This window comes from Barbus barbus (genome assembly GCF_936440315.1).
Source record: "Barbus barbus genome assembly, chromosome: 36".
Taxonomy (NCBI): Eukaryota; Metazoa; Chordata; class Actinopteri; order Cypriniformes; family Cyprinidae; genus Barbus; species Barbus barbus.
Window position 1 is genome coordinate 18,567,646 of NC_136714.1, and position 26,648 is coordinate 18,594,293.

The 26,648-nt window shown below is 38.1% G+C and overlaps 1 protein-coding gene across 4 annotated transcripts in view; it reads right to left on the bottom strand.

Annotated features, from left to right (window-relative positions):
• LOC306856381 (retinoic acid receptor RXR-alpha-A-like) overlaps positions 1-26,648 on the bottom strand; it is a 128,054-nt gene that overhangs the window by 16,764 nt on the left and 84,642 nt on the right. For 2 of the 4 annotated variants that reach the window (XM_079395638.1, XM_079395640.1), the window contains 3 exons: positions 6,362-6,512; positions 5,212-5,391; positions 261-430 (listed from right to left, as the gene is read on the bottom strand). In XM_079395638.1, the coding sequence (XP_079251764.1) occupies positions 261-430; positions 5,212-5,391; positions 6,362-6,512 (501 nt within the window). Of the gene's footprint in view, positions 1-260; positions 446-5,211; positions 5,392-6,361; positions 6,513-26,648 lie in introns of all 4 variants that reach the window. The other 2 variants (XM_079395637.1, XM_079395639.1) reach the window with 1 other exon arrangement.

Here is a 26,648-nt window from a genome sequence, read left to right on the forward strand (position 1 = left end):
TGATGTATCCCTCAGTTCTTGATTGCTTGATTTTTAAATGTTTGTTACTCTTAATTGACAGAACAAAAGAGAAAAGAAAACTATTTGGGGACACAGAGAGTTTCTTGCATGAGCACCAAGAGGTGACCACTACTTCAAAGCTTCAACACACAAAACTGTTCTTCAATGTATCTCAAGGGTCTGTTTTTTGGCTTGTACGGTAAACCTGAAGTTGGTTTCCCAGGCTTTTCAGAGCACAAAGAGGAAGTGACGTCACTTACTGAATTCGAGGGCATCGGTACATTGGTTTCAATGTAAGTCTCCGTCTTGGGCTCCACAGCAAGCTCCGCCTCCAGGATCTTCTCCACAGGCATGTCTTCATTTGCACTGCTGGTCGACTCCACCTCATTCTCGTTGCGGTCCTTGGCTCGCTGGCGCTCCTCCTGGACGGCTGTATGTAATAATACTAGTCACGGTCACTACAGTTGGTCAATCAAGAAGTTAACACACATAAACACTGATATCAAGCTGATGCCATCAAATGAAACCACAGGTTTTTACACTCATTGACCCCCAAAAATAATGGACTCTCAAATATGATTATCCTCTTGCAAATATAATTTATTTTCAAGTATAAAATCCATTTATAACTACATGAGAGAATGCAGGACATTATGGAAAAAATAAACAATTGGCTTATATATTATTACTTCACAGAAGTATTGTATTAATAATATTATCGGGACAATACTGACTTGCATTAAAGAGATAGTTCACCCAAAAATGAAAATATTGTCTTTAATTACTCACCCTCATGTCGTTCCAAACCTGTAAGATATTTCTGATGCATTCCGAGAGCTCTCTGACCCTCCCATAGACAGCAAGGATCCTTACACAATCAAGGCTCAGAAACGTAGCAAGGAGATGGTTGAAATATTCCATGTGACATCAGTGGTTCAATCGTAAGCTACGAGAATACAAAAATAATGACTTTATGCAACAATTCTTCTCCTCTGCGTCATCCTAGAGCACCATTTTGGAGAGCATCACATCTGTAAACAACGTATGCTGTTCTGTGTCAGCAGCACCGTACATGGATACACCGTTTACGTTGTTTATGCTTTGATTTGAATATATACAATGTATCCGCGTACATACGTTGTTTACGTATGTGAAACTCTCCAAAATGGCGCTAAAGGGTGACACGGAGGAGACAAATTGTTGAATAAAGTCATTATTTTTGTCGTCTTTGCGCACAAAATATTCTTGTAGCGTCGTAAAATTATGATTGAACCACTGATGTCACAGATTATTTTAGTGATCTTGCTACGTTTCTGAGCCTTGATCATGTAAAGCCCGGTACACACCAAGCCGATGCCGATGAGCTAGTGGCGACGTGTGTAATATCGACTGCGGGGGTCGGCTCACTTTGGCAGTGTCTGGGTCTAAAGTTGCCCTGACACACCAAGCCGATGCTCGACGGCCAAGTAGCACGCCCGTTCTGCACCTGGTCGTGCACTGGTTCGCCAGCTGAACAGCCAATCAGAATGATCAGATGGCCCGACTGACCAACGAGCTCTGACGCAACATGTCGAATCGGCCGGAAAAAAAAAGACGACGAGGACCAACTTCATCCGACAGCGTGGAACACACTGAGAAAACTTCCCGACGGCCGACCATCGGCTTGGTGTGTACCGGGCTTAAGGATCCTTGCTGTCTATGGGAGGGTCAGCGAGCTCTCGGAGTGCATCAAAAATATCTTAAGTTGTGCTACGAAGATGAACGAAGGTCTTACAGGTTTGGAACGACATGAGGGTAAGTAATTAATGACAGAATTTTCATTTTTGGGTGAACTATCCCTTTAAGTATATTTCTTCCACCAATTACTGCTAATGATTTTATTTACAACTTGGTTGCAAGACAGAATGAGATGTTTTGTAACATGTTTCGTGTCTCTGTGGCTTCCTCCAACAGGCTTTAACAGATCAGACATTTGATCAGCTCAGAGAAACAGGAAGTGGTTAGTGTTGAACAGTTACTCAGTCGGACTGTGGCCAGAGCGGTATTAACCACAATCCAAGCCCCTGTGGTTAGAGTGCGTATGTGCCGAGCACAGTTCATCCAAAAGACTCCAAACCCAGTCCCTATTCACAGCACATTCAAACACACAAACACTAAATGTTCTCTTTTCCCTAACCCTTCAACTATTTTCCTCAACCGCGAATCACAGAGTCATCGTGGTGGTGGAGGGGTTCCGAAACGGGGGGATTCTGCTTTACGGAAAGTGCTGTCTGGAGGTTAGCCCAAGGGTAAAATACTTCTCCAGGAGTCAGAGAGAGGTGAGAGGGGCTGAAATCACATTAGCTTTATTTCCCCTGGAGAGAAGAGCAGCATAAATTCATTTAATCCTGTTTTTCTGCAGATTCGCTCAGCTCTTTTTGGGGATGAGCGTGGCCCAGCTCTCCTGTGCCTCGGGGTACAGCGCGAGCTTATGGGATACAGAAACAGGAGAACGCAAGCAAATTATCATATCCTTGAAAGAAGCCGCAATGATATAAATAAGGGAGACGAAAGGTTGCTCTAGGGTCATAGACAGTGGGTGTGAGAGCGAGACGTCATGTATGTATGATCGCAGTGCTCTCTCTTCGTCTACAGGGGAAGGATTTACTCTCTCACATGAAACAAGAGCTAGAGATCTGGGAAAGGGACTGGATGTTGGCTTCGCAATCTATAGCCATAATAAATAATTTATGAGGCCAAACTTGTCTGACCGCTTGCAAAGACACTGACCTGAGTTCAGCTTAGTGTTGTTTTAAAACTTAAATGTGTAAGCTTGGGGACGTATCATGAATGAACTGTATTATATATGAAAAGAATTTGAAACTGATCATAAGTTGATACATATATAAAGAAAACTGATGGAAAATAAATAAAAGCTATAAACAGACAGACGGACAGAGATAGACAGACCGACAGACAATGTCTTATAATTATTATTATTTATATAATTATTGTACTATTGTACAATTTTCTGCCCTGGTCATTTATGGCATATCTGGGAACAAATAATTAGATAATTTTTTTATTAAACGAATACAAAAATAATAGTTAATAGTCGATGTTCATGTTTGTCTGAATGTGGAATTGTACATAGTACAGAGTTTAGTGGTTTTAGAGACACTATGCTAAGAAAACCCCCCCAAAAATCACATATTAGCAACAATAATGTGTGTATACATGTCTATATCTAAACAGACATGCAACGCATGCTACAAAAGGAGTTCCTTTGGTTCAATCTTAAAAACAGAAAACAAGTCTCTGCAGACAAAATTATTCTAAAAACAACACTGAAAAATTATATCATCTCATAAATCCAAAATGATTCCCTCTGACTGAGGGGCAAAATATAGTCTCTCAGATCAATATTCCACCAGCTGTGTGCTAAAATCTTCTATTAGCATGCTTAAAGTGCATATTTGCAGGTTAACATTTTTTTTTCAAATGAATATATATAACCTTTTACAAGACGCAAGGGCACAAATTTAGATTAAAAAGTGAGGCTTTCCTTGACAGCTCTCAAAAACCGCTAAAGGGGAGTCACACAAGGGAGTCATGTGCCGCACTCTGCTTTGAGCGTTTTCGTTAGTTATTTTTATTTCAATTTATCATTCATGGTAAATTATTGTGTTTGTGGAGGTTGCACAAACTCCAGCCTGTCAGGACATCGAGTCCACAGGTTTCCTAACAAGAAATAGGATGGTATCTTCCGGGCCTCGGTGCGTTAGTGCAGCTGAAGAGACGGGACTTCACTAATACATCTGCTTCAAACACCGCGGTGCTGTGTAACTTAACAGATGTGATGGAGGCCAAGTGGAAAAGCATGGTCAGCAGTGAATGTGATCTAAACTTGTGTTTGCTTCTCCCAGCATATGCCGTCTGAGAGAGGAATACTGCAGGTCACTACAGGCTCCAGGAGAACACAGCACTGTCATGTATCATATCACGTAACGTTAGTGCCGGATATTAACGAGTGTGACACGCCTGATCAATGCTTATTAGTTTCTATTACTGGTAGTATCAATACTAGCATTGCTATTGCCTGATTACATTAGCTAACGTGTGTATATCTGTAAGCTAACACTGATCTCTCACCAAACACCTGCCCTGTTCTCCTCACATCAACTTAATTTGTCTTCTCTGACCGTTGTTCTGTCTAATCCTGGCCTGTCCTGCTCTCTTAGCTGCATAGCAGGCTCATCATTTTATCTGTGGTCCGTCATACGAGTATAAATACACATTTAAAATGTCCTCAGCATCCGAACTGTCATTGTGATCCATTGTTTTCCTGTGGTTTAAATGGACTGCTCTCCCTTTTGATGCGTCACTTCCGGTTTTGGCGCGTTTCAGATGCGGAAGTAAAATTCTCTCACAAAAAACGACTCCAGAAGCCTTAAGAGCGTATTTTAAAGTATATTTTAAAGAAAATCTAGTTCCTACAGTATTTTTCTATACATCGACTCACTGGAGTCTAACCTGCAATATGCCCTTTAAGCACTTTCACGTCTCCTTTTCTTGGGGACAAGTGTGCAAAAAGTGCTAATGCCTCATTTTCGTCAGTGTGACAAGTTAACCCACCCCTCAACTCTTCCTCTTTTTCATCTCTTTCTGCCTCAGGTGATGATTTGGGAAAAAATATGGTCTTCTATATTAAGCAACAAGAAGCCTATCTGAGGAAAAAAAAACACCACATTGCATCAATGAGCTATTTCCTGTTTTTTCTCAGTATCTTGCGAGTACATTACCTGGAATCTTGAGCACAGTCATTGCTCATCATGTGCAAAATAAACTTGTTGACCACTGTCTCACCATGAATTGATCGGCAGACTGAATGTCTAGCGAGTGCTAATTAAGCACTGACCTGCAGTCTGACTATTTAATGGCTGATTGAAGTAATATGAATGTTTCTTCTAGAGTCACACAGAGGTGAGTGTCTAATAGCAAGTACAAAAAACATCTCGCCTCACAATGGAAAGCTAGATCAGTCAGTGCAAAGAACGATGGACCCCTTCAACCAAGTCCTTAAGTATTTCGGCTAACACAAATGGATGCTAAGGGGTGTTTACATAGCATTGGAAGTCATTTTATTTTAGTGAGAGCTGGTGGAGCGAACAGTGCTATTCAATTTCAGAGGGAAAAAGCTAAATCTTTTATCCTCAACTTCATGTGCTGTACCTTCTCTCTTCATGCCCATGGCCAAACACTTCTGATAGCGGCAGTACTGGCAGCGGTTGCGCTGGCGTTTGTCGATAATACAGTCCTTGCTGTCTCGACAAGTGTAGGTCAGGTCCTTACGGACAGTCCTCTTGAAGAAACCCTTGCACCCCTCGCAGCTGTACACACCATAGTGTTTGCCTGTTGAAAAAAAAAATGCAAAAGATAGAAGCCTAAGGAGTTATGTTCAGGTCTACAATGGCAATAATTCATGGATCAGGGATTGTGGGATTTGAACCTACAACCTTTCAGCTGAAGTGCGTTAAAATACCGTCTTCTATCCCATCTTAATATTCCAAGACAACTATAAGTATCTTCTTGTAGTGTAAAGAGTGTAAACACCGTCTCTGTGCTGCTTACAAAATACTGCACTGTTTCCCTGCTGAAAACAAAAATGTTTAAACTGGTCTTAGCTAATTTCCCAATCTGACTGAGTTCGTTTAGCTAGCCAACCAATTAAAAAGTTCCCAAAATCCCTCTAACACCACCCAAAAGAGGATCTTAACTGGACTAGAAAACCATCTCCCAGGCTGTTTTTAGGGTCTTATTTCCATCCCAGCCGGCCCTGCAATGCAACATTAGAACAACAGTTTGCATTTGGGGCTGGATTCTTTGTTTGCACGTATAGGCCTACACTAGCCTAAGCAGGACTTAGCTGGTTTATTATGGTTTCCCAGCCCGACTTAGCTTGTTTAGCTGACCAACCAGTTGAAAAATGCCCAAAACCCTTCTAAAACCACCCAAAAGATGACCTTGACCAGACTAAAAGACCAGCTAAAACCAGAAAACTAGCGTAGACTGGTATTTAAGCTGTTTTTTTCCGTTCTAACCAGCCCTGCACAGCAAAACTGTGCATGTATAAACCAGCCCAAGCTGGTTTCCCAGCCCGATTAGGCTTGTTTATCTGGGTGACCAGCTGAGAAGTGCTCAAAACCCATCTAAAAGACCATCTTGACTAGGCTAGAAGACTGTCCAAGACCAGAAACCCAGCTTAAACAGTTTTTTATGCAGTTTTTTCCCCCACCCCAACCAGCATTGAGCAAGCAACAGTTGCAAAATGTTGTACGTTTGGGACTGGACTACTGTTTACATGTATAGTTTGCTTTGGTACCTGAGGAGCGGTCGCCGCAGATGGCACAGATGTGTTTGGTGAGGGAAAGTGGGGTGCTCGAGGGCTGGGCTGGCACCTTCATCACACCGTTGATGCCCAGCGGCGGCTTGATATCTTCTGAGCTGCTGACAGAGTTCATGGGCGAATTCAGCTGCAAAACATAAGCAAGCAAACAAACAACACATCATTTAGACACGTCAACATATCGGCTCTAAGGACCTGGGTGAAAGAAAGTCTGAGTTCTAGAAGGCCCCGACTTTTCTGTCAATTTCTTCAGTACGGGGCCAGCATTGAGATTTCAGATTGATTTTGTGCCGCAAGACCGAGGTTTCTCTCATCTGATTACGCTCTCTCTCCTACTTCCTCTGAATGTAAGTACAAGAAATGGATGCTGAGTGTGTCCCTAGCCTAATTTTTTCATATCCAGCACCAGCAGTGCACATGTTCTATGCTAGAATGGCGGCAATAAAATATTTAGTGGGACAGTGGAATAAAGACGTGGTTCTGTTTCTCTCTCTCTTTCTCTCCAAGCTAAAATGTGTCTGGCTGCCCTTGTCCAGACAATCTTTCGCTCTCAAACGTGTATTTTGAATGAGAAGCACATTAAAAGTTAAATTTCTGTGGAAATGACAGCTAAAAAAAAAAAATCTAAATTCATCACAAATATTTATTAATCAATGTGAGCCAATTTTTGTGCACATTTTATTCTACCATTCCAAGGTGATGCAACAATTTAGCAAGCAGCAATCATAATAACAGGCACATTTTGTTCATTTAACTCAACACGTTCATATTCAATTACACACTTTCATTTACTCAAAACCCTTGTGTCGCTGATAAAATTAAAGTTGCTGACAGGTAGACACTGTGCCTAAGGGTCCAACAGGCTGTTCTAAATAAAAAACCTGACAGAGAGTATCTTGCCTTTGGGGAGTGAAAAAGTAAGTGAAAAGTATTGTGATAAGAAGCGTGGTCACTCTGCATTGGTAACAGTGATGTTTGCATGCATTTGACTTTTCTTCTTTTATTTCTATTATAGTAGATGTTTTTTCCAACAACAGGTTTGTTGGAAGGCTCTTAAAAGCGTGACAGACTTGGTAAAGGCCTTGGGACTGTTCGCATACTTGGCCACGAGACAGAAACACTCATGTGAGAGCCTCCCAAGTCTTATTCTCATGCTTTAGCCAGAACACAGTTAGCAGTCAAACTAGAGAGAGGGGCCTGATAAAGACCCCATTTAGACCAAAAGGAGCATCGTCACTTCCCACTTCACACCACGGCTATGTGTTGACATGAGTGCAAGAGACATGCAGACTTGCTAGACTTCTGTGGAGTGCCATGTAGCCAGAGGACACTGGATACAGACAGACCACTGTAGCCCCCCACAACTTACACAATATATTGTGTGTTTAAGGGCACTCTGCAATGGAAAGGACATTTTCAATGTCTCTAAAATAGCATGAAAGGCTCCTTTGTTTTGTTAAAGCTAATTTCTCGGCTAGCATTTTGCTTAACTTAAACACACACAATTAAATATTTTCCACAATTATTTTATGCAAAAAAAAAAAAAAACTATTGTCGAAATGATATTTACCTTGATTTTTTTCAATCACACATGAAGTTTCATATTTTATCTTAAGCTTTCTTCAAAGTATGATAATCTTTACAGTAAGCTTTATATGTTATTAGTTTATTATTATATATTATTTATATATGTTATTACTTTATTGTTAAAGTTCTAATTGAGTGTATTACTGCCCAACTGAAGAGTAGTAGCACAAAATACAGAAATAGTTTATGGTTTCACTTTTCTATATCATATATATATATATATATATATATATATACATATACATACATACATACATACACATACACACACACACATATATATATATATATATATATATATATATATATATATATATATATATATATATTCACACATACATATATACACATATACATATATTAAATATGATATAGAAAAGTTATTCTGTCAATCAAAGTCAATCATATATATTGGTTTGGCAAGTTTCCAGCTTCCAAGTTGAAAAACTATGAACAAGCAATTTATAATTAAGGTTAAGGATAATGTACATCCAGTCGGTTGTTATCGCAGACTAACCCCCGACAGGATGACTAAGACCCTGACGCGAATAATAATAATTTAGGTGCGAAATATTGATTTGAGTTTAAATATTTGAACGCAAAGCTTCTGTGAAGAAAGCAGTTGGTAGCAAACGGCAAATTCAAACTAGACTGACATTTAAGGGATGCGGTACAGTCATACTACTTATTATTACACAAATAATTATGGTGATAAAAGATGGGCGGAAACACTTTTAAAATGTTGCCTGTTAGTTATCTTATAATCTATTACAGTGTACAACAAATGTTGCAAAATGGCAGCAGCTGTGTTTGTATTAAACGAGAGAGCAAGTTGGCGATACCAGGATGACATTAAACTATTATACACACAATAGCGAATTGAGTTTTAATATTTTCTTAGCTAACCAAACGCAAAGCTTTCATGAAAACAAAAAAACAAAAACTGTTTCTAGCAAGCATATAGCACTGACTTCCATTACCCAGATGACGCTGTATTATCAGCCTTTACCGGTTTTTTATTAAGGAATAACATCTCAGAATGTTGCGACTGACCAATCAGAATTAAGTATTCCACAGTGCCATGTAATATAAAATACGTTTAAAGGACACAGGACTCTGGTATTAACAGCATATCAGTGGATCTTCTTTTGGTATTAAGAATCTGTGTGTGATTTTGAAATGTCCTTTTCAGTGTTGTGTACACTGTATTTGATTGGATCCCACTGATCACTTAAAATAAAGATGCAACTTTCACCCACATTATGGTTCATTTCATTCAGTTTGTAGTTTGTACACTGATCCCATTCATTTTGTCTTTTGTTGATGACATAAGGTACTGCAGTAGTTATCATATACTAAAATATAATTTTTTTTTTCTGTCAGATTTAGTAATAAAAACGGTTCAGAGTTGTCTATGTAGCAATAGAAATGTCCAGATGCAAGAAACACCCACATATGGAAAGACTTAACATAGTTAACCATCTTATACATGTACATGCATCATCCTAAGAACACGCGTGTGTTCACACGTGCCTGCACACACCCCTTAAACTCACGCATGGACACACACAGTAATGACACGGCCCAGGTCATTACTCTCATGACCACAACATGCCTTGAATACAGAGACTGAATGTTGAAACAAACAAATCAACTGCTCAGAAATAACAATCCAAACAAACAAAAACACTCACAGCTTATGAATCTTTGTCAAGAACATGATTAACACTTTTGAAAACTGATCCTCTTTCATGCAGTATGATGATTAATTCCATCCCTCACAAAACTAACAAGTAAAACGCTTCGGACAAAAGCCCCTGTACTTCCACTCTGTTTGATTTATGATGTCAGAAATGGTCATTGTCCTTGAAAAACGCTGAAGGCAGTCAGGGCTGCAGGGGCCGTAAAAGTGCAGCCCGTTCTGATGGAGAGGTGTTAATGATGAGTGAGCAAAGAGAAAGGATGGGCAGCAGTAAATTACACATGCCATATTTTATTCTGAGGCTGTCAGTTTATGAGAAATAAAGTGTCTTTTGTTATGAATTTCGGCCTGTGCGTCTCCGATGAAAACCTTAAATATGTTCATGTTACGCACATACAAATACTCATGGGGAGAATTCACTAAAAATGAATTGAGCCCGCTGATAGAGCCATTTATTTGCACCCGCTGTCTGCATTAATGGCCAGATTCACTAAAGGAATTATGCAAATCACGTAACGGTGCAAATGTGCCTGCAAAACCTAAATCTGCATGGCATCATTCTTAATTTTTTGGTTTAGGTTGTAAAATAAGCAGCAGACTATTGCAATCTAGTGTACTTTACTCCGATTATACAGTATCACTCTAGCTTTCAAGAAAATTAAAATAATCTAAATGATAAAATACATAACATTAAATAATAAAATAAAACAATCCAATAAAACAGAAAAAAATGAAATAAAATGAAGTAAAAAAAAAAAATAGAGCGTGGCATTAGCTACGTCATAGGTTCGATTCTTAGGGAGTGTATGAACTGATAAAATGCACACCCTGAATGCAATGCTAGTCGCTTTATATAAAAGTGTCTGCCAAATGCATAAATGTTAATGGGAGTGTATAAATATAGTGTAGCATTTAGAGTTTTGCATAGAAACCAAGAAGGTGTGCGAGAAGTGCTGAATATAATGACCATGACAATGAACTGCAGGCTGTTAGATGCAGGTTTAAGTTGAAATACTGCATGCAAAAGTGGTGCAACTGTATGAATTCATCCGTCATTTTTCTCACATTTTTCTCACATTTTCTCATGCACACATTGTGTTAGTTCACATGCAAAAGCAGTTGTTAAAATGAGCACGTCTCTTCACTTCATACCTTCATGTCTGTTTTGCTGGACCTCTGTAGTTTGTCTCTATGAGATGCAGAGCTGCACTATCAGAGGACTATATCAGAGTATGGCTATTTTCAACATGCAACTCAATCTGCCCAAACTCCCTCTCAATGCTGTATTTGTGTGTAGGGGTATATGCGTGTGTGTTACAGAAGGATTAAAGGGTCTCAGTTCTGTGACTGTAAATAGAATAATCCTCCCTCCAATACATGATCACACACTCTTCTTTGAGGGATAGGGTGTCAGACAAGTGCCCCGAGTAAGAACAGCATGATCAGCCAGCCGTGCTGTGACACTTAAGCTGTACGGAGAGGAGGGGGCATCCCAAAAGTTAAGACATAACACACACATAGTAGTGACTGTTGGTAGGGGTCAAGAGATCGTTCTACAGGCCTGCTTTAGAATTGGAAGTTGAGTTTGATTGAATATTTAAAAAGACAGTTCAAAAATGAAAACTATGTAATTATTTACTCTCATGTTATTCCAAACCAGTCGTTTTAACCTAGGGGACACATGTTCAGATGACTTCTATTCTATATTCCAAATCTTGGAAGTCCAAATCACACATAATCGCCGCCACTATTTTGCTTTTAACCAAAGTTAAGTTAAACTAAATAAATAAAAAAAAAACAGATATTTGAGGAAAAATTAAGTGAAAAAAGGAATAAAATAAGGAATAAAAAGGAATAAAATTTGTAAATCAAATCAAACGGTTCTTAAAAAAAACTATTAACCACTGTAAATGGATCACTGAGTCAGCAAGTTAAACTAAATTGATAAACAAAACAAAACTAAATTAATAAATTGGGGAAAATATTAAAAATAAAAAAATACAATAAAAATAAATGAAATAAGAATTGAATAAGTCTGATTTAAGAATTAGATAAAATAGTTCTAAAAAAAGCTATTAACCACTGTGAATCGAGTCTGTAAGTTTAACTAAATAATAATAATAAATAATCAGTTGAAAAAAAAAAAAAAAGAATCCAATACAAATAAAATGGAATGATTTTTTAACTGCATACATTATTTTATTTTTATTTTTCATCAATAAACTAAGAACGTCGTATATAGGTTTGGAGTAGTGCTGTCAAACAATTAATCGCATCCAAAATAAAAGTTTTTGTTTGCATAATATGTGTGTGTTCTGTGTATATTTATTATGTATATATAAATATGCACACATACAGTATATATTTTGAAAATATTTACAGGTATTTACATGTCTATATTTACATTCATACAGTTTATAATAATAATTCCTTAATTCCTTACATTTATATAGTGCTTTTCTGGGCACTCAAAGCACTTTACATAGAAGGGGGGAATCTCCTCAACTACCACCATATAATAAATAAATATATTTAATAATATATAAAAATAAACATTTTCTGAAATATATACATGCATATGTATGCAATAAATATACACCGTACACATACATATATTATGCAAACAAATCTTTTATTTTGGATGCGATTAATTACGATTAATCTTTTGACAGCAATAGTTTGGAGTTAAAAAGCATTAGTAAATATTTCTTCCAGGGAATTTTAAGTGAACTACGCTTTTTATTTCTCACAGGTATGTCAAGGTTAAGTTTATTTTATCATATGTGCCAAAGCTGCTGAGCAGAAGAGAGAGAGAGAGACAAGTTGCCAGCAACTCTGGATCTGTATATCTGTGGTGAAACACATAACAGGGTCAGAGAGTGTTGACTCGGTAGCTTTGACCTTAAAAACTCACTAACAAAGGGAAGTCGTGGCAGATCTAGGCTTCAGATACCCGTCGACTTCTCAACAAGACTGTGTATCCATCCAGCCTTTGTGCAAGTACGCTATAGATGTTGACACTTGGTTGTCAAGCATAAGCTAGAGACAGAAAGGAACTGTGCTGTCACAAATTTTGTCTCTATTTTAACAGTCAAGTAATCTGTCACTCACAATGAAGCTCAGGGGCGTTCATGCAGGATGTTCTTACATTTAAGTAACAAAATGGAATGCAGGTATTAGGGCTGGGCGATATGGCCTAAGAATTTTTTATTTTTTTTACAAAAAATCCGATTTACGATTTAAATCGATTTTTTCCCACCTACTTAAAATCAATCTGCCGATGACAAAGAAATTGTTCAAAACAAGTTTTAACTTCATTTTGTTTTGATTTTCCCTTCTGGGATTTAATCTGGATTTCCCCCTTGGGGTTAAAGTGCAATCAGAAACAACAAAAAGACAAGATGGCAGGCCCTGCCATAGTAAAAAGTGAATATGTAACTTAACATAACGTAACATAACATAAAATTATGTGACCCTTTTTGATAAATTTTCTTTAAACACAAGTTTTAACATCTTGCTATTCAGTAGATAAGAAGTAGTTCAGATAAAGTGTAAACAAAACATTCAACAGCATTAATTATCAGTGACTGTTTTGGCGGGACGATGACAAATGGTTTGCAGATCCTCAGGACCACTGACAAACATCTGATCTTGTAAAATGTGTGGTAAGTACTGCCACTCCATAGTATAAACAGTACATGCGATCGCGAATCTCGAAAGTGAAACTAAAAAACGATTGTGCATTCAAAAGCAGTTTCAATTCCAGGCGTAATCCCTGATGCCCGCAATTGTATATACATTCAGGGCTCTACACTTACTTTTCTTTTTAGGAGCGCGTCAAATCAATAATAAAAAATTCTGATCAAAAATTAACCTTCCCATTACGAGGTGATATTTGACTCAAAGTGATTTACAGGGAATTTAGTTTTTACCTTTGTAATGGCATTTTTCTAACTTTATTAAACGTATGTTATCTTTTATGTCAAATTAAAAGATATATATTAATAAGCTTTTTATCATTTCTAATTACAACAACAGAATAAAAACAAGTAGAATAAGAAGTAGAATAAGATACCAATCAAATGAAATCAGTTTTTAAGGAATAAATGTGTCCTACAGAGGTGGCACAGAAGAACACACAAGTGGCTTGTAGGTGTATTTTCAGATGTTTAATGAGGCTCAGAGGTTGCATAAGTGCAATTAAATTCATAAATTCATGTTGAGGTTAATGTTTTAAATATACAATTTGAATGTAGAAATATTAAGGCCCGGTTTCACAGACAGGGCTTAGACTAAGCCAGGATTAGGCCATAGTTCAATTAGGACATTTAAGTACTTTTTATTAACATGCCTTAGAAAAAAACATTACTGGTGTGCATCTTGAGACAAAACAAAGGCACTGATATATTTTAAGATCAATCAGTGCAAGTTTATTTCAGTTGAAACAACTCAGAATTACATTTTAGTCTGGGATTAATCTTAAACCTTGTCTGTGAAACCGGGGGTAAATTATTTAAATAACAGAAAAGATACTTAATTAAATTAAAACCACCAGTAGGTGGCGGTACGTCACTGATTTTATCACTGAATCATTCATTTAATTGATTCGTTCGAACGCTGATTCGTTCAGGAATGAAGTACATAACTGTCTTTATGAATGGTTAATTGAATCATTGACTCACTAGATTCGTTTAAAAATGCAGTTCATTCATAAAAGCAACACCGCTGTGTTTGAATGGAGATGCGCTGCGGCTTGGCTGGGACTTTGTTTGAAACTATTTTCATTGATGAAATAGAGCTAAATAAGACAATAGTATTGTAGTCAGACAATAGAAGTCATTTAATATTAACTTCTTGTTTAATGAACTGTTATTAAACTGAACTGTTGTATTAAATCAATATCACATTTGCAAACTCCCTTAATAATCATTAAAAGCTGTCCCTCATCTTAGTTCATCGCGATCTCACAAAACTCCATTATAATCAACGAAGCTCCTTACACTGTGTAAATAAGAGATTCATTGTGCTGTGCACTGTCTACACTTCTTTGGTTATGTGATACTTTACTCAACGCTGCAAAAACACGTAAGTACGTTAGATACCTTTAAAGCTCCCTCAGCACAAACACAAATATGCTGATCGTGTCAGTCGCACTGGTGCTCCTAATTATTTTTTCATAGTCGCACGCAGTAGTTTTCAGTCGCAAATGGGATCACGAGCGTAGGGACGCTCAGGACGCACTGAAGTTATTTAACAGTAATCAGTTTTTCCACGTTCATGGCCGTTGTTTCACAGTTGAAAAGAGACGGACATCAAAATAGCTGAGACTGCAACAGACTTGTGAGCGAGAGGGTATGAGGACAGCTCAGCTTTGGTTTAAAAGAGTTAAAAAATATTTGTTATCAGTCATGACTTAACGGGGAAAAATAGAGCAGACACTGAACATGGTTGAAGCTTTCTAGTGTGCGTGCGCCGGCCGCGCACAACTTCAAATGGAGTAAACTTTGAAAGGCTGCGCGTTCGCGTACAAAAACGAAGTAAAGTTAGGCTTTTAACATGATGTCTATCAGCCATCGGCACCATCTATCGGCCAAACCCTATATGGCAAAGGCGCAGGGGGGAGGGCTGAGCTCATTCGGAACTACTGGAGCTCAGAGGGGAGCGTCGGTGGATGTTAAAAAGAAAACCGATTTTCATTCAAACAAATCGACGTAAACTGCACATTCAAGTTAATCGATAAAATCAATTTATCGGCCAGCCCTAGCAGGTATTTAAAGTCTATAAGTGTTTTTAGCTTGACACTGCATTTCAAAAACACAACACTTACAGTGCAAGACAGTCAGTTGCATAAAAACAATGAAAACCAGTCAAAAACATTTGTCTAGTGCATTTTTATGAAGAAAAACAGCATAAAAGTATGGAAGAATGACGTGTGAATGGTCTTTTATTTTTCATACATTTCCATTCAACAATGTTATAATCTAGCATGGTTTAGCAGAATGTTTTGTTCATTTCTTTCTTAGTGGAAAGCTCAAGTTTCGCCTCTATGGACACCAAGTTCAGTCAACTTTAGACTTGGTTCAAAACTCTCATCACATCAATCTGCTTTTGTTTCAAGATTCAGACTTGAACGATGCTGAAGGAGTCATATATGCTCCCACGAACGGATACATTTTATGCGATGCGAAACACACAAATGGCGATCTGGCAAGGCAAAGTCGACGCACATCACACATAAAGAATAAGAGCATAAATCTGGAACCTTAGAGGAGCTTAGCTGATCGAAAAGCCGAAAAACAGACTTCCCTCCAAAGGACACTTCAAAGGGTAAACCAAATCCTGCAGCAGCAACCTTTAACATGCTCACCTCTCAAAACCAGAAAGCAACTTCACACTGAGGCGAACCGAGGTGTATTCGAGTGGAGTGAACTTCAAATGAAAGAAATATTGAGCATCTGATGCCTACTTAACGGTGTTAAAGTATATTTGCCTTGTATGTATAAATCAAGGTTTCAAAGCTATAAAATGCAGTGATTTTACTACAGTAAAATGGAATAAAAGTAATATAATAAGCATAATATTAAGCAGAACAAACAAATCATTATAATTGACACATACAGTGGTGGCCAAAATTATTAGAACACTAGCATTTTCACCAGCTACAAAATGGTTTTAAGTCAGTTATTTCTATATCTTTTGCTGTAGTGTGTGAGTAGGAAATATCAGTTTACATTTCCAAACATTCTTTTTGCCATTATAATTGTGATAATCCAGTGAGATTTGTGTTTGCACAAGGAGTATACAACTCGTGGCCATTAAAGCAGTATGGCTGTCATTAATATAAACGAATGTAATATGAATAATTGTGATAAATTATTTAAAAAAACTTTTTGTTCCAGTCACTTAAAATTTAAGCATCAAGTTATTTATTCCTAATAGTAATCTGATTTCCTTTAGGATTTTGAAAACTTTCACCTAAATAATTAGTTCAAATATTTTAAATATTCTCTTTTTGGGGGAAGCAAGCAAGCAAGCAAGCAAAAATATTAAAAAAATTAACCAAACCAAATTACAAAAACAAAACAGAAAACCAATCAACCAAAGCAATTATGTATGTTAATCCATCTCTTAAATTTTTACTAATGCCTATTTTAAGCTGATTTTACAAATGACACATTCATTTAACATAATCTACGTCATCCTGTCGTCACAACAAACTCCAACCCCAATCCACGCGTGACTGGGATGTGTACATCAGCACATGGAAAAGCTCTGCTGATAACAGCGACCTTATCCTTATCTATAACCACTGCAGGGCACCGGGCCGATTCCCTCTGCCTGATAACCCACTCAACATCTGACCTCCGATCTTTCACACCCATTACTCACTGAGTGTGACCTCACACAGGCTGCTGTCAGTAGCGGTGTGGGAGACACATTTGGAGCGTCCCTGTGGATACGGCTGTCAGCGGCAGTAAGTTAGCCCTGATTTGTATCAGCCCTAAAGGCGAGTGTCGGTGTCATTTGGGTTCTTGCAATGAAATGATTCTCGACAGGGTGTTCAACTCTCAAACATACATCATTAGGTGGATTTTAAGCCAGTTTTGGAAGCCTGACAGCCATTAGAGCCGTATCATAATGCAAGCACTACAGAAATTATTGATGCAAAAATGCAAAGACCATTTTCTCAATTCTCAAAAAAATAAAAATAAATAAAAAAAAAATTTTAATACAAGTAATTATATATTATATAATCACATATCATATATAAATAATATATATTTTTATACATATTATATATTTAATATATTAATGTATGAAATTCTGGCCAAACAGAAAAATTTGACGGCCGATGCGAATATGTGAAAAATGCCAAATATCAGTGAAATATTGGCCTTGGCAATTGGTCGACCACTAATATTATTATATTATATTTTATTGAAAATGCATGAATTACAGAATATTATTGGAATACTGTTTCTCGGCCAATTAGCAATTAGATAAAAGTAAAAAAAAAAAAAAATAATTTAAAAAAAGATAAATTCTCTGAAAACTATTTTAAATATCTTACACAATTTTATACATTGTTTAAATATTTTTTATTATACAAAAGACAAAATATACTAAGAAAAAAAATTTTTTTGCAGTGCAGATAAAATTGAGTCGATTGACTTTGCGAGAAATTTTATGAATTTTGAGAATGATTGTAGCTTTTCTATTAGTAATCCAAAAATTATTTAAAATAAAATATTTCTTCTTACCCCTATGCATTAATCCCATTCAGCCAGGTTGTGATGCCTTTGCTGACAGCTAAATGTTTTCTGTTCACACAGGCGCACATGCATGTACACACATGAACACTCCAGAAACCTCTCCATATGTATGGATAAGACTGATGTCATTTCTGGTTCAGAGAGTTCGTTCCTTCCTGTCAAAGCCAAGCAAGCTGCATCATCCTCTCCAAAGCCAAATGTAAACTATCTCCTGCAGCCTCATGCAACTCCAGTACCGGGTGAAGTCAGAGTAAGAGAGGCTGATCTGATACCCGCCGCTCCGTTCTGTCTGGTTCCTGCTGTGCATGATGTCTGTGCTTTGGTAGACTGTGCAGGGCCAAGACAGATTATAACCGTGGAGCCGTTTCCTCTGAAGAAATGTTGTATGGTGGAATAATTGCCTAGAGCTGAAACAGCTGTCAGCATCCAGAGCTAATCTCTGGGTGTGGATAATCATCACTGGAGCGCAGTGTTTGCAACAACTGCCATGTGCCTGCATTGTTAAACCCATAACGAGACATGGCGATTTATAAATGCTGATTATTAAAAAATAAGTGAATGCTCTGACACTTTAAACAGAGGTTAATAAAATAAAATAAAATAAAAAAATAAAATACTAGAAGAGAAAATGCATTAAAAAAATCTAAAGTTTCTGTCTGGACCTTGGGATAAGTGCAAGTGCAAAACACAAGCCCTCGGAGCAAACAAAACGCAAAGCAAAGAAGCTGTCCTTGAACTCACCAGATAATGCCTCCACTAATTTCAAAGTTTTACTTGAGAAATAAACCATGAAAGCTGAAAAATATATCATCAGCTTTGTGTTCCAGGGATTTTGTGTACAAGTATCAAGGTTGCAAGGAAGCAATTAACAGGCAAAATCTGCAGCTTCTACCGCATGGACTCTGCACATTGTCTGTGGACACGGATAGAGGTAGAAAGCGAGAAGAGAGAGTTTTTTTTAGTGAAGTAAAAGTAAATGTGCATTGTGTATTGCTCCACACTCAGCAAATAATTATTTTGTGCACAACATCAAAATCCCCTTTTCTGCCTCTTTAGAAAATCCTCTGCATGCTGAGCCCCTATGAGAACATTTGAAACAACTGTTATTAAAAGTGCTCTCTCCTCCAATCACACACTCTTAGTGTGTTTCACCCTTAAGAACAGTTTGCTTGTGCTTTTCTCAACAGAAGTCTAAAGGTTAGAAAGGAAGAGTCACCATGCACCCAAGTTTGGGTTATAATTTTCAAGGGAGCTCTCTGTCTTTCTTAGCGAGCATACACTTTGGCGCACAAAGCCTATTAACGACAGTTGCCAAGATAAGAGTTTCTTTTTCTAATGTGATGTTTGTGTTTCATATTTCATAAATATATCAGTTTGAATCTAAACTTTGCTTGAACTTTCTTTAATAGGGGCTAATTGTTTTAGAGACTGAGCGGTACTGTAAACGCACTTCAGTGCCAAACCAACCATTCGGTCAGACCAGAGACGGCATGAAGCACAATGTTTAATACGCTGTCTGTTGGAATAGAAGTCCCACATTCAGTTAAAAAAAGTCCATGGTTGTTTACTAATTTAAAACGTAAATAAATGAAATAAAATATAATAATAAAATAAAACAAGAGAGATCAGAAAATCACAGAGACCTTATTTATAAAATAAAACATGGTAATGTCTACAGAATTGAAAAAAAAAAAAAAAAAAAAAAAAAAACTGGTAGTAACATACTGGTAGTAGCTATAGTTCAGAATACCGGAGACTTTACTCTCTTCACAAATAAAATAAAATAAAATAAAATAAAATATAGGTAATGGGTAAGACCATCATAGAGACTTGACACTATAAATTTAAAAAAATTTAATAAAAATAATTCTTAAGACAAGACAAGAGAAGAGAATATCAGAGACTCTTGACTTTGGCTTAAAACATAGCAACCAATTAGACCACCTGCAACCACATAAAATTCTAACGCTAATGCATCAGAGCATCAAAGCAGTGATTTCTGGCTTAGATTTCCACACTGGCACTGAAGGAGTTAACAGACAAAGTCTGAAAGTGAATAAAGCTGAAACTTGAAACGTGATCAACCGCTTTTATATTTTTGTTCTCTCTTTACCCTCTTTCCACAAACCTTGGGATCACATCTGAATGCGAAATAACAAAAGAGACATATTTTCCTCATTAGAGGCCCTGTGAAAGCATCTCAGTCAAGGCCAGAGTTTGTATTCTATCCTACTCCCCCCGCAGGCTTCACAGAGCTGAGCAAATACTTGCCTGAAGGGGTGCTCGCTTTGTCAGAACTCATGGGTACTTTTTTTTCCTCTCCATATGGTCTCAAAGTTAACAATTGGCTGTATATGTAATGTACCAAATTCACATCATCACGCCTTAAAGGAATATTTCAGTTTAAATACAAGTTAAGCTATACTTATCAGACTAATAATTCAGAAGAACTGTTGTGAAAAATTATATAAAACCAATAACGTAAACATAAAAAGGACACAGAGCAAAAAAAAAAAAAAAAAAAAACAACTGTGCAGGTGCACCACTCTCAATTAACTTTTTTACTCATTGCAGCCCAAACTGTACAATAAACCAGTAGATGTCTGTCCATGGGGTCATAGGGTCACGACCTCCAGCACAGATTGACTGGTGACACCACAGGGGTCATGGGATCAAGTACTTGCTGCTATTTAATGAATAACAGGACCACAGTGAAGGCAAGATGACAGTTCTTCCTTACTAGACGATCTCCATACCTGCATCCAGGACCACAACGGCTGCATCCCCAAACCAAAAATGTGCGCACCTAACACAGACAGCAACTGCATGAGCCTTAAAGGGACAGTTCACCCAAAAATTAAAATTCTGTCAATTAATCGCCCTCATGTCATTTCAAAACCATAAGACCTTTATCTTTGGAACACAAATTAAGATATTTTTGATGAAATCCGAAAACTTTCTGACCCTGCACAGACAGCAACACAACTGACATGTTCAAGGCCCAGAAAGGTAGTAAGGACATCGTTAAAATAGTCCATGTGACATCAGTGGTTCAACCGTAATGTCATGAATGTCATGAATAATTTTTGTGCGCAAAAAAAAGAAAAAGAAAAAAAACTTATACTATATATATAAAAAACTTAAACTATATATATAATTGAAAGTAGAGACGTTACTCTTACATTTTTACTGACTGATTGAAAATATGTCTTATTAAATATACATAAATACATACATAAATACATTGCCCACTTAAAGTAGCTTACTGTAGTTATCGCTTGTTATCATCATAGTATAGCTAACTACTTTTCCAAAAGTATAATCTGACTATACTTTTAATACTTAGTAAAATAACAGTAGATTAAAAAGTTTGAAACTAGTTTCCTCAACATGGATAATGACTTCCAGTAACAACTTCCAGTACAGTACACACTGAACCAATAGAAGCCTGGACTCTTCTGTGCAGACAGAGCTGTGTATCTGCTATGACTGTCACTGGAAGTGTAAACTGAACCACGTTCTATCTAATGTGTGCCAGCTGCTGGGAGATGGCAGAGTCTGTGCTGTGCCAGGGCTGGTGGGATTGAGGTCTACAGGCGGCTGACAGCATTTGTGATTGTGTGCGCAAGACTGAGTCACTGCAGCCATCGCTGTGGGTCGTCTCTGTCAAATCCAACCTCCACAAGTGTGGCCAATCCGAACATATCAAAAGAAAAGGGAGATTATCCATGAAAGCCACAATCCAACTCAAACAAATGTGCACTTGTAAATGCATTCCAGCTGAATGCTGTTTTAGAGTGTTGGATGCTGTTATGATGTGAAATAGTACACAGACTAAACAGACACGCTAAACCAGACAAAACAAAAACCTACTGTTTTACACTCAGTAGGTGCCATGACACTGCCAGTACAACACTTGAAACCTGAGACAAAACCCTGAGGTGCTGGCATATTACAAAATATATATGTATAAATAAAATAGTGGTGTCAAAATTTGCACGTTAATACAGGCAATTAATTTTATTTAAAAGTTTTACGCGTTAAAATTATTGTGGCGGGAGGAGCAAACGACAGACACAGTGGGCATGGCGTCAGGCCTCGGAGAGGTTTTTATTAAACAATAAATAAACAAAATAGTGTCCAAGGGGGAAAAAGTGTCCAAAATAAACAGGGGATCTGGTGTCCTTGTCGTGCTGCGGGGCTTGTGAAGGAGGGCAGTGTTCAGGAGGGAAGGGTCCAGGGAAGGGGCGGAGTCCGGTGGCCGCACGTGCTCCCCTCTCGGGTCCGGGAGCGAGTGGCGGCGGCTTCTTCCAGCGGCTTCATCCTACTCCTAGTCCCCCGGAGCTTCTGGGAGACTCGACGGCCAGGCATCCTGGCCCGTCAGTCGTCTAACGGGTGCGGCAGTCCAGGACACCAGCGTGCATGCACGGGGAAGAGACCGGTCTCCCGAGGAGAGGCGCGCTCGGCATTTAAACGGCGGCGGTGATGAGGCTCTATTCACATCAACTTCAACTTTTATTTATTTATATAGCACATTTTAACGCAATTTTATTGCCCAAAGTGCTTCACAATTTAAAAGAAAACATACAAAAAAAGTCAATCATAATTTAAAAAATAAACCACTTAAAAAAAACCAACCCACAGAGAAAAGAGAAAAAAGAAAAAAAGAAAAAGTAGTTCCTCTACAAAATGTCTCTACGAAAGTCTTTCCTCTCCGAAAGCTAATGTAAAAAGATGAGTTTTCAACTGAGACTTAAAAACTTCTAAGGATGGAGCCTGCCGAATATGAAGTGGAAGACTATTCCACAATTTGGGAGCCACGACCATAAATGCTCTATCACCTTTAGATTTTTTTTTGGAGCGAGGAACTGCCAGTAACAGTTTATTTGCTGATCTCAGTGTCCTAGCCGATGTATGGTACTCTAAAAGATTGGTGATATAACTTGGGGACATATTATGAAGTGCTTTAAAAACCATCAATAAAATCTTAAAATCGATCCTGTACTGAACTGGTAGCCAGTGAAGAGAGGATAGTACTGGAGTAATATGATCCCTTTTTTTCATGCCTGTCAGGAGCCTGGCTGCAGCGTTCTGCACAATTTGCAGACGAGATAGATGTCGCTGACAGATCCCAGCATAAAGAGAATTACAATAGTCCAATCTCGAAGTAATAAATGCATGAATAACGGTTTCTAAGTCTTTAAAACTAAGAATGGGTTTTAACCTGGAGATCATTCTAAGTTGGTAAAAACTACTTTTTACTACTGACTTTATCTGATTATCAAAACTGAGAGTTGAGTCGATTATAACACCCAGGTTTCTTACACTGTTTTTTACAGTTATTTCTAAAGGAGCAATATTACTAGAGATCATCTCTTTTAATTTTGGTGGACCAAAAAAAATTATCTCCGATTTTTTGTCATTAAGCTGAAGAAAATTTTTAGACAACCAAATTTTAACCTCTTCCAGACGGAGTAACAGGGGCTGTAGCGAGTGCTCGTTCCCAACTTTAAGTGGTAAATATATCTGAGTGTCATCAGCATACATATGATAGGAAATGTCATAGCGACGACATATAGATCCAAGTGGGCACATATACAATGAAAATAGTGTAGGGCCCAGAATAGAACCTTGAGGAAGACCATATTTTAAAGGAACCACAGAAGATGAGTTATTTGCGAAATTAACAAAGAATGTTCGATCATGCAGATATGAATGAAACCATTTTAAAGCTGTTCCTTTTATGCCTACATCACACTCCAAACGTTTTAAAAGGATCAAGTGATCAACAGTGTCGAATGCAGCACTGAGATCCAACATAATTAAAACAACCCCCAAACCCGAATCAACTGCCATCCGTAAGTCGTTCACAATTTTTACCAAAGCGGTCTCTGTACTGTGACCAGCTCTAAAACCAGATTGGAATTTATCCATAATATCATTTTCAGTTAAAAAAGGGGTAATTTGAGAAAGAACAACTTTTTCTAAAACTTTAGATAGACATGGTAATTTAGAAATAGGGCGGAAATTATTCAGCTCTGTGGGGTCAAGACCTGATTTTTTAAGTAAGGGAAAGACCACTGCTTGCTTAAGACAGGGTGGGACAACACCATTACTTAAGGAGCTGTTCACAATAGATAATATACTAGGGCCCATAATTTCAAACAGATTCTTTAAAAAGTAAGGAGGAATAGGATCTAAAGGAGTATATGACAGTTTCATATGTTTAACGATGCCCTCCAGAACTGAAAGAGAGACAAAATCAAAGCAATCAAAAATACAAGAACTTGACATAGAGGCTGCTTGAACACTGTAAGAAGACACAATAACTTCTCTGATTGACTCAATCTTTCTTATAAAAAAGTTCAGAAAATCCTCACAGGTATGTGAAATAGAGTCAATAGGAGACACTATAATTGGGTTTAGCACAGTATTTATTGTGCTAAACAGAACTTTAGGGCAGTGAGCAGTTCTACTAATTAAATCAGCGAAATATTTTGTTCTAGCAGCTTTAACTGCATACTGGTATTTATTAAGAGATTCCTGTAACATTTCAAAGGAAATTTGTAGTTTGTCTCTCTTCCATCTACGTTCTGCTTTTCTACATGCTTGTCTGAGAGCACGTGATTCATTATTAAACCATGGCTGAGACAGAGAATTAGGCTTTTTTAGTCTAATTGGAGCAACATCATTAATAATATCCAGACACAAAGAATTAAAAACAACAGTCAACTCCTGTGTGTCCAATGAAGTTCCAGAAGACTCTATAATAGAGGAAACTGGGCTTTTAGCATATGCCTCAGCAAAACAGTTTGCTGTCGACTCATTTATAGGACGGAAATAACAATCAGCAGATTGGCTTTTAGATACGGAAGCAGGTAGATCAAAATTAAAAAAGACAGGTCTATGGTCAGATATATAATTATCCTCCGTGGCCACTTCACTAATTGACAAGCCCATGGATAAAACCAGATCTAGAGTATGCCCATGCCTGTGAGTAGCATCACAAACAAACTGTGTTAAGTTAAAAGAGTCAATAAGATCAGAGAACTGCTTTCCTAAAAGGTTTGACGAGCAACACACATGGATATTAAAGTCCCCAATAATTAAAAGGTTGTCGGTGGTCAGAACAATAGAAGAAATAAAGTCTGAAAAGTCCTGAATAAAGTCCTTATCATATTTAGGAGGACGATAGATAAGTGCACAATATACAGTGTAGGTTAGTTCTAATTTAATCAATTGTAATTCAAAAGTTGAATATTTCTCCACTGGTACAAGGCTACATTTAAATCTGTCCTTAAAGAGCGTGGCCACACCCCCGCCTCGACCAGTGACTCTGGGGGTATTTAAAACATTATAGTTCGCAGGCAACATCTCGATAAGAAGACAGGTATCTACAGGCTCAAGCCAAGTTTCAGTTAGGAACAGGAAATCCAAATCCTTAGATGCCACAAAGTCCCGAAGTATGAATGTTTTATTTCTCACTGACCTCACATTCAGAAGTGCAGCTTTAGCTCCAATGAGGTCCAGTGAATGTGACTGGGCTAATGCTGAATACTTTAGTTCCTTTAAATAAGGATGTGCCGTCTGTCCGCTCCGCCTGTGAGTCTGTAACAATGGAGGCCGAAGAATAGGCACAGGCTGATCAGGATACACTGACAGGAGCCACGTCCGAAGAAACAAAGCATCATTTGCCCGGACCGCACGTGCATTCCTCGCATTCTTCGCCAACCATCCGCCGCGCTTTCCTCGTCTTTTGCGGCGCCTCTTTGTAGAATAGGAGCCGCAATGTCGACGACATAGCTCCGGCGGTATGGACAACAGATGCTTGGAGAAGTTAAAAGTTTGGCCACCATCAATAAAGTAGCTATCATCAAAGTTGACTGAAGCTTTAATTTCCAACAATGTTGATCGATCATATCTCAGCACGGATGAGGCAGCAAGCGGAGACAATATCATTATAATCATAAAAACATAAGTAATTTCTGAAATACTCAGGACGCGACGGCTTGCCGTGCAACATGCTGGCGCCATCTTGCTTCAACATTAATACCAATACATCAGGTGTGCCTCATCACACGCCGCAAGCCCTGGCTGTTTCAGCGCCCCTCCTCTCTCACACACCCACTCCCGTCGGGAGGCTGGTGAAGGGCGGCGAATACGGGACGGGGTGAAAAGAGGAAAAAAAAAAAAAAAAAAAAAGGAAAAAATAACTTATAGCTTTAAAGCCCGGTATACACCAAGCCGACGGTCGGCCGTCAGGGAGTTTTTGTTCGTTGGCCGACAGTTTTCTCAGTGTGTTCTGCGCCGTCGGCTGAAGTTGGTCCTCGTCGGCTTGTTTTCGGCCGATTCGACATGTTGAATTGGAGTCGGAGCTCGTCGGTCAGTCAGGCCATCTGATCATTCTGATTAGCTGTTCAGTTGCCGAACCAGTGCGTGAGAAAAAAACCCTACTTGGCCGTCGGGTGTCAAGCGTCGGCTTGGTGTATCAGGCACCCCGCAGTCTGCTTTCGTCACCACTAGTTCATCGGCTTGGTGTGTTCCGGGCTTAAGGATTGATTTAGAATTTAGTGTTTGATCAATCAATTTCAATTTCTGTATATTTCTGCTGAAGGGCACAGGTAAATATGACATTTATTATAATGGGTTTATGTGAAGATTGTCTTACGTTCACTTAAATTAGAAGTTATTTTTTAAAAGT